The 13878-nt window shown below is 43.1% G+C and overlaps 1 protein-coding gene across 2 annotated transcripts; it reads right to left on the bottom strand.

Annotated features, from left to right (window-relative positions):
- Nucleotides 1–612: 612 nt before the first annotated feature.
- On the bottom strand, nucleotides 613–13699 carry FAM217B (family with sequence similarity 217 member B). Of its 2 annotated transcripts, none has more exons than XM_035124314.2 (4): nucleotides 13347–13699; nucleotides 9879–9990; nucleotides 9687–9772; nucleotides 613–5246 (listed from the first exon to the last, which is right to left on the bottom strand). In XM_035124314.2, the coding sequence occupies exons 1-4, from the start codon at nucleotides 13370–13372 to the stop codon at nucleotides 4067–4069; spliced, it is 1404 nt and encodes a 467-aa protein (XP_034980205.2). In that variant the 5' UTR covers nucleotides 13373–13699; the 3' UTR covers nucleotides 613–4066. The 2 variants fall into 2 exon arrangements, with proteins under 2 accessions (XP_034980205.2, XP_034980204.2); XM_035124313.2 differs by having other exon boundaries at nucleotides 13342–13699.
- Between the last annotated feature and the right edge of the window lie 179 nt (nucleotides 13700–13878).

Here is a 13878-nt window from a genome sequence, read left to right on the forward strand (position 1 = left end):
GTTTAAAATGTGCACCTACATGCAGACTTAACTGATTAAATGCCATACAATTAATCAACTTTCTTTAGTTGGGTGATGGCCCCAGATACATACTTATTTAGTCAGAATGTACTATTTAGTTGATTATTGTCATCCTTCCCATTTTTTAAATAATTTTTGAATAGTTGAAAATGCTTTGGGCTCTGGGGTTGGGTGTGGTCAGCTCACTGACACCACAGCTTGGTTGGTACCAGGCACCCTGAACCCTCCACCATGTTATAGATCTGCGCAAGCTGTTTTCATGCTTGCAACAAAACAGAGAAAGTGCATCTGTAAATACTGTCTTTGCTACCAGTGGTGCCTGCTGACTGTTGGAACAGTAGGGCAGGAGACCAGCAGTCCATGAAGCCACATTTAACATATTGGGGAAATGTTGTAACGAGGGACAGTTAAACAAAAAATTTCCATGAAAACAGATCCCAAAGCCTTGCGCAAAGTAAGTTTATTTGATTTTGTTTTTTGACAGAAAAAGCTGATATTAAATCTGACCAACACATGCTTGAGGATATTGGGTGTATATATATATATATATATATATATATATATATATATATATATATATATGTAACAATATCGTATGACCTTCAGACAATAACACAGATGAGTGATATGGTTCAAGGCTAGGTCTGACTTGGAAGAAAACACCTGCAAAGTTCAAAAATAAATAAATAAATACACCAATCAGTTTTCAGCCATTCCTGAGAACATGGCATCTTACAATGGAAGTACAACAAATAAATCCTGTTTCATTATTTATTTTAAGGACATTTGGATGTGACTCATTTCCATGCTTTCAGAGCTTAGAAAGTTATGATCAAAAGCACCAGAGCAGGGGGGAACGAATACATACCAATAAAAGGCTGGTTTAAGTATGCACACAACTTGCTTTTTAAACTTCCAATTAAATCACACCTGAAAATAAACTGAAGGTATACATACACATTTATTATCAATGTCTTCTGCTGAAGAACATTCTGTGGAAGAGGTCAGGGCAACATTTTCAACTGCCTTGCCATAACCTTATTCTGCTTTCCAGATCCCCAAGTGTTTTCTGATGCATACAGAGAGATTTCATGTGCGTGGGGCCTCCCCATTCAATCCGGAGGAGGGTGCTGCTTTGCAGGCATGAAATGATGCCTCTACAGCCCTCGTCTTCCACTGAAGCAAATGCAGTAGCCCTTGTGGACCAGAGAGCTCCATGTGTCCACCAACCTCCCGAGACCATGGTTTAACTATACTGTGGCCATTTTAAATGTGACGTAACACATAGTTCTGAATCAGTACTTCTCTGAATTGGATTTATCATGTTCCTATCCCCTTAAAACCTGGAAAAAAATCCTGGCCATTTGTTGGAAGCACTGTAGGCATTCAACTCTGGCCTTTCCAAAACAGCTGTAGAGCAAAGTATTGCCTTTGGTAAATTTTACCTGTTTTAAGCAGATTAAATGATATTTTGGGTGCTTTGTGGTATACCAAGCAAGAGAGGACTAGAAATACGAGTCAATGAATGTGTTGAGGACCAAACTAAGCACCGGGATAAGATTCAAAAAATCTTAGTGGCGCCTCCATTACTAGTTCTGCATAACTTGTAGCAGAACTTACGCATATTGCACTGTGCTGCATTTCTCCTCTCCTATTCCATGCCTTCAGCTGTCCACTTGGCAACAAAATGTAGAATATCATGACATCACAATTTGAATTAAGTTATACTAGATATTATGGAGAGAACCTGATTCATGATTATAATTTGTAGTTGCATGCTTACTATGAAGTCTTGCTTACACCTGAAGATGTGATCAGACAGTCTTTGTGCCACATTGGAAATACAGGTCAAGCTCCTGCCCACAGATTTGGTGCATGGTGGGAGAAGGGGGGAGTTATGTTGTGCAAGCAGATATCCTTTCACAGACTAAGCAATTAGTTTTATACAACCCAGAGCATCAAAGGATTGGGTTTCTCTTGTGACTGTAATGCTTTTGTGAATGAGGCTGCTGCTGCTATGTCAAACATCAGCTATGCTGATCCTTATTCAAATTATGTGCAAAATCATCAGGATATTTCACTTCCAAGTATACACTTAGCTTTGCTGGAAGGACCCTTAGAATCCTAACGTTTTTAGCTCCCAAGCCAGAGTGGAAAATGGTCAGCCATCACAGAGGCTGAGAAAAATTATGGAGCTCAGAGATGTTTTGACTTTGCATAGATAAAGCTTGCTGGCTCAGTTTTAAGCCGACAAAGACTTTGGAAGGAAAACACTGCCACAAACACAATGGCAGGAACTGCCTGCAAACTTGCTGCTAAACAAGGCAAAAGGCTTGATCGGGTTCTCCTTGTTTGCTTGTTCCAGGATTAGGCAGGAGCAAATCCTTCAAAGACAAGTGAAATAAATAATGTTTCCCCCTTAAAACTTTCTGCATTCAAAAATAACCAACCCTTTGACTGAAGACCAACAGAAGACCCTTTCGCTGTAGCAAAAATACTTTCTGCTGATATAAGATCAAAGATGATGAACCATGTATAGTGGTGACTCTTGGAATGTGTGGCTTGAGCAATCTAGCCATGAATATTCCTGAGGAACCCAGACTTCCTCCACAAACTACTAAGAGTAAATTAGTGTCAACTTCACAATAAAGCTCTAGCATATGGCAACACATGCTTTTGTCATTAGGAGAGAAGGCCCTGCCATCTTTGGGATGCTTGGATAGTGTGTTCCAGATTCACTATCTGGCTTGTGATCTACCCTTACCAGGTAAACTCTTATCCTGTTTGAGCAGGGTCTATTTAGCTAGGTCTCCCACAGACCTGCCTGTATTCCTTTCATTCATGCCCCATCAGTCTCCCCCTCAATCTGATCAGCTGAGAAATCTTCAATGGCGCCATCTCTTCACCCTGCCATGCAACTTCCCCCATGGCTCTATCATAGCAACATATGAAGATGCCTCATCTACAGTTGGGCCATTGGTCCATCTAGCTCAGTATTGTCTACACTGACTGGCAGTGGCTTTCCAGGGTTTCAGGCAGGAGTTTCCCAGCCCTACCTGGAGATGCTGTGGATTGAACGAGGGACCTTCTGCATGCAAAGTAGATGCTCTACCACTTAGCTGTGGCCTGACAGTCATGGTACATATTCATCATCCCCAAGTCATGGTACATATTCATCATCCCCATTCTTCTCATATGACTGTCCCCAAAACGATGAGTTCCCATTCTATTTGAAGCTTCCCTGATTAAAGCAAATAAATCTCTGTTTCTCCAAATGTAGCAACTCTGCAGTATCATTTTAAACAGGGGAGAAATTCCCATGACTTTTATGCCTGTATTGGTGCTTATAAATGCATCCCTGTGCGGTAAAATTGAGGTGCAAATGTGGCAATGGTAAGCTTGTTTGGAAACAAGCATGTGTTGTTTTTAATATCTGATGTTTTAGTACAGTTTTATAATTTGTTGGAAGCTGCCTAGAGTGGCTGGGTCAACCCAGTCAGATGGGCAGCATAAAAATAATAAATTGCTGCTGCTGCTGTTGTTTCCTTACGAGCATATCTCTATATCACCGCATGACAGCACACTTTGAAGTATCTTGGGAAAACAGCAAGGTCCTCCCACCTCACAACAGCATTTTCTTGTAAAAAAAACAACCTGAGAAAACGTAGCTCAACAGAAAGGAAAAGGGTTATTACCTGGCCACTTAAGAACCAGATATTTCAAATCAGTGTAGGAACAAGATCGGGTGGGCTTTGAGCAGGTTTTTATCGGTGTGTAATGAAAAGCAAGAACCTTTTCCCACTGGCCCCTGCAGTGGGAGTCACCACAAGGGATGGTGCACTTAGCTTCCTGGATTGTGTTGATTGGGGAGGGGTGAACCAGACCTCTGACACCAAGTCCAATCACAATGCATGGCAAGGGAATCAGGGAGGAGCATATTTCTTCCTTCTCCCCAGCACTTGAACTGCTATTCTAGCTCTTTGCCACACAGAAAGGATTGCCAAGCCCCACAGCAACAAGAACAGCAAACTCTGCTACTGCAGCATTATTTAAATTTACATGGCGTTTGCTTCGTGCCATTTGCCTTTAGCTTCTTATCCGTTGAAACTTTTTTGGCAGGAACGTAATTACCAGCATTCCCGTTCTTTTGGGGATTTGGGCAGGCGTGAGCTGGCAGCCCCTTGAGAGGGACAGCTGAACCGTGGAAGGAAGAAGGTTGCTTGGGTGGCCTGATGTTGCCAGCTCCCTGGATCATAGAGCTACTCTCAGGAGGATGCTTACTGACCAACTGCTGCTTGGTGGTAGGCCGCTTTTTGGCTTCGCCTCGGGGCCTGGGGCGAGCTGAGAAGCCACACGTCGCTTCAGCTGTTCTCAACTGACCTTCATAGGGAACAACCTGGCTGGGTCCTTCACCATGCAACTCTCTTCTGTGACCCTGCTGGCCGGTGAGGACTCTTGGGAAACCTTCGTGGACAGTCAGTTGTTTCTGTGGAAAAGGACTGTGCAGCGGTTTGTTTTTGCCAGGGCTTTTTAAGGTCCGGAGGGCACCGGGAGCAGTCTGAGGCCTTGTCTTGGCTGCCTTCCCTTTCTCAGCCTGTATCGTCTGCATCTGCAGCCACTCCAGCTCCAAAAGCCGGTCGACGTACTTCTCAAGCGTCCCCGCCGGCTCTGGCCGAGTTTCTGATTTGCATTCCGTGTGGACGAACGCCACCAGCCCTTTCAAGTCCCATGTGTTGAAAGGGGGCGGCAGGAAGTCTGGGTAATAGTAATCAGGCTGCTTGAATTTTGCGTCAAAGAGGTGTTCGAAGCACAGAGGGTCAATCTCCTCCGCTCGCAGGTTGAGCTCCGGAGGGGTGCAAGGCGAAGGGGGAATGGGGATTCTCTCAGAGTCGGAAAGGTCACTGGCGCTGTCTTGATCAGAATCGTCCTTCATGATCCGCATGGATTCGAAGTCAAGAAACATCGCGCCAGCAGAGGCGCTTTGATATCCCGGGCTGTAGGGGTCTGCTGCAGCTGAATGCCCTCCAGAGTTTCTCTCTAAATTGCCTTTTTGCTTGCAACAAAAACTCTGAGTCAGCCCATCTTCTGCTCCGCTGGAATCACTCCAGGAAGCATCCTTTAGCACAGAAGGGATTTTGCTCCATCCAGCCTCGTAATACTTTCTGACCAGAGGCTCCTTTTTTAACCTTGGCGCTTTGTACAAAGAAGTGCAAACATTTGTTGTTCTAGGCAGGAAAAGAAATGATATTTAGTCAGTCTTTTTTTGTTTTTTTAAAAAGTAAGGCAAGGTCACTGCCACAAATGTATGATTGCAAACCAAGCACAAAAGGAGAAAAGACAAAATGTACAAAGACATAAAGATGGAGATATAATAGGAGCTAGTTATAAAAATGTTTTATAAAGCAGAGACAGGGAAGCTGCAACCCTCCTGATGTTCTTCCCATCACTGCCAGCCATCATAGGTAACAATAAGGGATGATGGGAGAGTCACAGGTTCTCCAAACCTCTTATCTAGCATCTTAATGGCATTTCATATTGGGTGGTCTTTATTAAAAGGCATTGCAATGGTCTGTAAAAGATTGCTTCTATTCCCCCCCCCCCCCCGGTTGCCACTGTAAACAGTGCTACTGTTTAGACAGCCTACTTACCCACATTGAGGTAGAAAACTGCTTGAAAATCTGTAAACCCTGATAGAGCAGTATGAAAACCTGATGTGGGAGCTTTATAAAGTGGAAAGCATGAAAGGAAACAGGAAATACTTTCTTTGCATTTTGGACACGTATACAAAAAATGAACACTCCGGTATATCTGCCATCTGAAGCAGCAGGGGAAGCAAAATCTCATAAATGTTTTCATAAAGGCAGGATATTAAAGGCTCACCTTCTGATACCAGTCCAGGCACTGAGTATTCTGTACTCTTCCTACATCTGATAAGTAATCATCTGCAAAAATCTTAAATTTACAAGGTAATCTGATACTCAGAAGTAAGCCCCATTAAATTCCCCGGTAAGTGGGTATAGCATGGAGCCAAAGTGATGCCCTCCAGATCATAGAATTGTAGAGTTGGAAGGTACCTTGTGGGTCATCTAGACCACCCCGCTGCAATGCAGGAATCCTGAAGTAGGACTTACTGAAATTCCCTCGTCTGCACAGCTCATATGGTTGAAAAACTGTCCCTTGCCTCACATATGACCCTCCAGATGTTGGACCACAACTCCCATATCCATGGTCATTTATCATCATAGCTGCCAAGTTTTCCCTTTTCTCGCGAGGAAGCCTATTCAGCATAAGGGAAAATCCCTTTTAAAAAAGGGATAACTTGGCAGCTATGTTTATCATGCATTGGCTAGGGCTGAATGGAGTTGAAGTCCATCATAATCTTGGACAGAAGGTATTGTCAAACATATTGTTCTGCTTTCCCTTTGGACCACATCGGTGAGGCAGAGAGGAGGGTCTTATATTCTGGGCAGCCCAGGACCTCCATATGCACTTCCCAGGCTTCTTATTATTATTATTATTATATTTATTTATTTATTTATTTATTTATTTATTTATTTATTTATTCCTCGCCCATCTGGCTGGGTTTCCCCCACCACTCTGGGCGGCTTCCAACAAAGATTAAAATACATTAAAATATCACAAATTAAAAACTTCCCTAAACAGGGCTGCCTTTAGGTGTTTTCTAAATGTCAGATAGTTGTTTATCTCCTTGACCTCCGATGGGAGGGCGTTCCACAGGGCAGGCGCCACTACCGAAAAGGCCCTCTGCCTGGTTCCCTGTAGCTTTGCTTCTCGCAGTGATGGAACCGCCAGAAGGCTTGTGCCCCGGGGAGGTCACCTTGGTGCTGATAACACAGCGGTTTGACTTCACCCCTGCAGACGCACTCCATTGTCTCTCAAGACAGACAGATGACGACAACAACAGCAACAACAACAACCTAAAGGTATGATCCTAAGCATGTTGACTCAATAGTAAGTCCCGCTGAGTTACATGGAACTTACGCCCAAGGAAGCGTGCATAGACTTGCGGCATTTTCTGACGTCCGAGCAAAACACTTCTGTTCAACTTACTCAAGAAAGCTGCTTCTAATCTGTTTGGAACACAGCTCAACATCTCAGTGGCGTAGCTAGCCGCTTGGGCTCCCGGGGCAGCACATGCTGCCATTTCAGGTAGCATGGAGTCTGCAGGTGTCCAGGCCCCATGGTAGGTGCTGCCCCCTGGGTGAGTGGCACCTACTGTGCTCCCCCCCGCTATGCCTCTGCAACATCTTTCTGCTCAGCTGAGTTAATAATAATAATAATAATAATAATAATAATAATAATAATAATAATAATAATTTATTATTTATACCCCGCCCATCTGGCTGGGTTTCCCCAGCCACTCTGGGCAGCTTCCAACAGAAAAATAAAACACAGTAATCTATTAAACATTAAAAGCCTCCCTGAACAGGGCTGCCTTCAGATGTCTTCTAAAAGTCTGGTAGTTGTTTTCCTCTTTGACATCTGTTGGGAGGGCGTTCCACAGGGCAGGCGCCACCACCGAGAAAACCCTCTGCCTAGTTCCCTGCAACTTGGCTTCTCGCAACGAGGGAACCGCCAGAAGGCCCTTGGTGCTGGATCTCAGTGTCCGGACAGAATGATGGAGGTGGAGACGCTCCTTCAGGTATACTGGACCGAGGCCATTTAGGGCTTTAAAGGTCAGCACCAACACTTTGAATTGTGCTCGGAAACGTACTGGGAGCCAATGTAGGTCTTTCAAGACCGGTGTTATGTGGTCTCAGCGGCCGCTCCCAGTCACCAGTCTAGCTGCCGCATTCTGGATTAGTTGTAGTTTCCAAGTCACCTTCAAAGGTAGCCCCACATAGAGCACATTGCAGTAGTCCAAGCGGGAGATAACTAGAGCATGCACCACTCTGGCGAGACAGTCTGCAGAGTGGTGCAGTTTAACCAGTTTAACCAGACTGCAGCATATTAAACAATATTTCTAATGATTTACCGTGTTTCTCATATTATAAGACATGTCTTATATTTATTTATTTTTCTCAAAAATACACACTATGGCTTATTTTCAAGGGATGTCTTATTTTTTTCCTCCTCCTCCTGCCTCGGCCGGCATTGCTGCTGCGCCTATCACTATGTCTTATTTTCGGGGTATGGCTTATATTCCTTGAATGCTTAAAAATCATGCTATGGCTTATTTTATGGGTATGTCTTAAAATATGAGAAACAGGGTACATCTTTTATTATAAACAGTATGGCTAATGCATGTCAATTTGGATCTAAAATTAAATGCTGGCAATTACATTAAAGAGGGAAAAGCAGATATGAAAGAAAACCAATGAACACTTCTTATTTGTTCTGGGCAAAACCCATGCTGAAATCAACGCCATTCAATACGCTTCAGCTAAGCTGGATGTTTGCAATTGTGAACATGTGCGTTGTCTGGAAATGTGTTCCAAAAAACCTTCCTATTTCAGGAGCTTGTCTATTTAGCATAAACATTGAATAAGAAGAAAACCGGCACCTGGCAACTTTTTACCATGTGATGAAATAAAATGCAAGATTTAAGATAAACAGGAAAAATAAAGGTAGCATGATTGCCTTTTCAAATATGGATCTAGCGCACGGCTGCTTCCGAAGTATTGTGGTCAGGGTAGATAAAAATCAAATACTTTATTTAAAAAAAAAATCAGATTTTTTTATTTAAATCGGATTTTATTGATTTAAATCAGATTTTTTTTAAAAAAATCAGATTTTTAAAATAAAATGCTTTTGGAGGAAAAATCTTTCTAAAGATAGTTTTCTATTTAAGTTACATTATAGTCCAAAGGCTATTCATCAGAAAATAAGGATTTGTTTTAAGTTTTTCATGTGTGCTAAAACTCAGTCTAAGGTTTCTTTTTTTAAAAAATCGTTTAACCACATCAGTTAACAAACATGGATACATATGCTATAATGTTATTGTTTTAGTTAAATAAATTGTTTACATTGTTATTAAGCTAATGGTTTTTTTTCTCCTTCCAATAAAGTACAGCAGAAAAGTTGTCCAAATATAAACAATAATTTCATAGTTACCTGTCTTTGTATTTCTAACAGTATAACCAAATCAGTAATTTTTTATATAACTGTAAAAACCACTCTGAATATTTATTATTCCAAAAAAGGGAAACCTTCATCTGGTTGCATATATTAATATTATACCAGCAAGAATGGGTTTTTCTGTAAAAAAATGATTTAAATCAAGTCTTACTGACTAATCCACCCTGATTGTGGTGCTCTTCCCCAAGCTCAAAGCTTGTATTACAAATGAGGTCCAGATTCTCTGTTCTTTGATAGCTTCTTCCCCAACATTCCATGCTTCAGTTCCTCTGCCCTTCCTTGCAAACCAACCCAAGGCCACTTAAAATTGTTTTTATCTGACACAAGTTCATCTGCACATCAAGCTCCCAGCATTGATCATCCGTAAGTGGCGAAAGGTGAACAAAAATCACCAGCTCAAGCATATTGCCCAACAGGTCAGTAGTTTGGAATAAACATTCATGTCCTATTCCCCGAACTTTTCAAAACTTGATCATGCCAACGGTTGTGTTTCTACCTACGCAGTCTTCATTCATGCATGCAATGGGCTTGTATACCACATATATACACTGCCAAGAGAACTTTACCTGTTTTGTTGGAGATTTTCACAAAGTTGGGTTTTTTCTTTGTAGTGAAGAGTTGCCTGCTTGTGTTCTGTTGCATGACAGGAAGTCTAAGAAAAATCGAGTAATGTATAGTTATAACTGCTGTAGAAAAACCACAGAGTATGTCTGCAAAATAAAAATAAAAATGCTGACATGAAGCGTAAGAAACTTTACCTTTTCAGTAGCGGCTGAAATATTTTTGGCAAGTCTGCTGGGAGAAGGTCTTCTATGTGGTGGCGATTTCTTGATTTCCTTGGCATTTGGATGGCTCTTTCCTCCACTGGAACTAGTAATGATTAAAAAGAGGACTGTTTTCAAAGGGGTTTATTTAAAAACAAACAAAAAACAGAATTTTTTTTTTCCTGTTTGCAGACATTTCTAATCCATTATAGAAATCTCTTCTAATTCTCCTGCAGTTGTTATTCCTGTGTGATTGCTCCTATGCAATTTTAAATGTGCCATTTCCATTAGCTGAACTCCATTACTGCATCTGTTTTACTTAAGTGTGTGTTTTGGGCATGGACATTTATAGGACATTACCCACAGAAGAATGGCAAAGACTTCTAAACTTGTGATTTCTAAGAGCAATTTTTAAAAAATGAAATACTTTTTTAGATTAGAAGGCAGATAACTATTGTCACATTTTAGAGAGCTAGAACTTAGGCTTTCCAGGTTGGCAAACACTGGCATCTACCTTACAATTAAAAAAAAAATGAACCACCTGTGTCATGTTGTATCTGGTATGATTTATAAGGTTTCTGGGCCCATACTCTCAGATGGTACCTATGCCTTTAACCAGGGGTTCCCAAACTAAGGCCCGGGGGCCGGATGTGGCCCAATTCTTTCTAAATTAGGCCCGCAGACGGTCCGGGAATCAGCATGCTTTTACATGAGTAGAATGTGTCTTTTTATTTAAAATGCATCTCTGGGTTATTTGTAGGGCATAGGAATTTGTTAATTCCCCCCCCAAAAAAAATATAGTCTGCCCCCCCACAAGGTCTGAAGGACAGTGGACCCACCCCCTGCTGAAAAAGCTTGCTGACCCCTGCCTTTAACTAAAGATGTGGTCCACCCCAGATGTTGTTAAACTACAACTCCCATGATCTCTGACCACAGATTATTCCCACTGGGCCTGATGGGAGTTAGAATTCAACAAAATCTGAAGGGCCACGGCTTCCCCATCCCTGCTTTAACTTCTCCAAGGCACCAAATGAGGACCCAACATGAGGACTCAGTCAAGAGCAGGCTCCTCAACCTTGGCCCTCCAGATGTTTTGAGACTACAATTCCCATCATCCCTGACCACTGGTCCTGCTAGCTAGGGATCATGGGAGTTGTAGGCCAGAAACATCTGGCGGGCCGAGGTTGAGGAAGCCTGGTCAAAAGTTATCCTTCCACAACCTTCCCACAGATCTTAGCCATTCCTCCACTGCCTGGGTCTAAAAGGAGCAAGAGGCTCCAGCGCCTGCATTCTGTCTCGCTGGTTTGGAACACTGAAAATACAGGTGCCCTCTCTGGATTAGGACCTCAGAAGTCTCAGGAAGGACCTGAATGGTCTGTGGTTCAGCTCTCGGGTTTCTGCATTCTGTTTAGAAACTGTGTTGCCTCCTGCTCCTATTTCCTCGACTATCTCTGTGCTGCAACCTTGCCAGCCATTCTGGGAGCCTACTAATGTTTAGGCAAGAAACCAAGCAAATGGAGGGCAAGCATCCATATTTCTGATAACCAGATGGGCCTCCTTGATCCAGCAACTACCCACAGGCCTCTCTCTGGCTTGTGACAATGTGCCACCCCCATATGCGGTCTCTGGCAATTGCTGTAAATCTAAGGACAACCTATCCTTTTTGTTTCTCTTGACTCATTGGACTAGGTTGCCAGCATATAAATGTGGGGGGGGGGGGGGAAAGGTGGTGGTGTTTGGACAGCCAGTGGAAACAGATGCCTTATTTTGTTCACAGGTGTTAAGTACTTCCTCCACCATTCGATGCTGCCTGTGTTAAGAGACAAGGAAGAAAAGGGATTTTACAGGAGATGTTCATGATATCATAGAGTTGGAAGGGACCCTGCGGATCATCTAGTTCAACCCCCTGCAATGCAGGAATATATGCAGTTATCCCTTATGGGGCTCGAACCTGCAACCTTGGCACTCTAACCAACTAATCAACTAACCAACTAATCTAACCCACGAGGAAGCAAATACTGGTGTTCCAATAACACTGGCTACTGAGGCAGTGAATAACTATTATGTGCCATACACTTTGCTTATCTCTTGTGGGATGTGAGGATATTTGTACAACCATCAGAAATACGTGCTCGGCGTTCCCACCACCAAAACAAAACAAAAACCCGAGTAAATGGTATCTCTGCTAATTAAAATTTGCATTAACATGCACTTTAATGACAGGCTAGTAAAACGTAGTCACAGGGTACAAAATTCAATTACAGAATTCCCTGCCCAAAGACATTTTGGTGGTCACTAGCTTAGAAGTGGCTTTAATATGAGATAAGACAAATTCACAAAGGATATGGCTATCGGTGACTATCTGCGAAGTTAAGTGCAGTATACTTAACATGAAGTATACTCCATGTTCACATGCAGTATACTGGGGGACAATCAATCCTGGAGGGCTGTTCTCTTCACATCCTTGTAGACTTCCTGGAGGCATCTACTCAGCTACTGTTGGACTGGATTAGACCCTTGGTCTGATCCAGCAACAGCTTCTCTTCCCTACTTACCATATATTCTTTAACTTTACTAGCCCTTTTGAGTCTTGAACCCCATATTGCAGTTTGCTTCTTGAAATAAATGTCGGCTCGCCGTTCGCATGCAGTTTGTGGTCGCAGGCTGAATTTAGAGCAGCTACGCACACAGAAAATGGCAGCAAGATTTAGGTCAGTATATATACCCTCCCTCACTCCTACACTTTGGAAAGAAGCCATGGAACAAAAATCGTCACACCAACAAAAGTTCACAACACTGGTGGATTGAAAGCAACCTGGGGTGAAACAGCACCAGCGGGCACCTGCGTATTTGAAAGCTAACAAGGTGTGATAGTGTCTTACCTGAATTATAAACCAGAGAGTTCACCCACCCCCTCAAAAATCACACACACACAATCCTATATGTGTCTACTCAGAAGTAAGCCCCATTGTAATAAATGAAACTTACTCCCAGATATATTCGATTGCAGACTTAACTATCTGTATCCCTGTTCCAAAACAAGCATGGTACCTAAACAACAACATTCCCACATTGAAGTGCGATGTCAGAATGATATCACATTTATTCTGAACTATAAGCGCATAATGCAGTGTATGTCTTATACAGTGTATATGGATCAGTTTATCTTGATACCAGCTTATATCCATGACATATTTTACATAAAAAGGGGCCATATTTGAGCTTTTGCAACAGTATTGGTTTGCGACACAAAGAAAGCAAACTTGTAACAGCTATTTGCATAGATGTGGAACAATAAATTTAAAGGGGGGGGGGGGAGATGCATTCTAGCCTAGCTCTTTCCCTGAACTTCATCAACCAGCCGCCGATCTGCATGCATCATTTCATTAAAAGGCGACGCGTTTGCATGCGCAGAGCTGACTGTTTCCAGAACGAGAAAGGGGAGAGAGATCCTTACGTTACCATTCCTTTTCCTTCGAGGATCTCATGGGCCGGAGCTTCGTTTTGCAGGCTCCCTGCGCGCAGCGGAAAGGGATACTCTCGGATGCCCGGTCCCATTATAGGCGAATGGCTGCTTTGGGGTTGTCGTTGTCGCTGCGGTTGCTTTTACATCGGCCGATGCGCGATTCTACACCTTGCAGAATCAGATCCTCTCTCCAGCATCCTTTGGTGCGCCCAAGTCAGAGCAAGGAAGCGAACGGTCTCTCTCCACTTCGCAGCCTCCGGTTGCTGCAGTAAACAAACCCCATGCATTCCTCCCCGGCGCTCTGTCTGTCTCTCCACGTGACTTCCCTTATCATATCAGTGAGATTTAATCAGCCTTCTCTCCCCGGTGGTATCAGAGTCCGCGGCGCGCGCGCGCACACACACATCAGCTGCATTATTTATCTAGCCGCGTCTGCAGATCCTTGCAAAGCCGTCATCGCCGGGATATGGAAGCAGAGCATTCCCCCCCCCCTCGCCCCACCAACCCCCTAGTGCTGTGTAGGTGGGC

The sequence above is a fragment of the Zootoca vivipara genome, chromosome 7 (genome assembly GCF_963506605.1).
Source record: "Zootoca vivipara chromosome 7, rZooViv1.1, whole genome shotgun sequence".
NCBI classification, from domain to species: domain Eukaryota; kingdom Metazoa; phylum Chordata; class Lepidosauria; order Squamata; family Lacertidae; genus Zootoca; species Zootoca vivipara.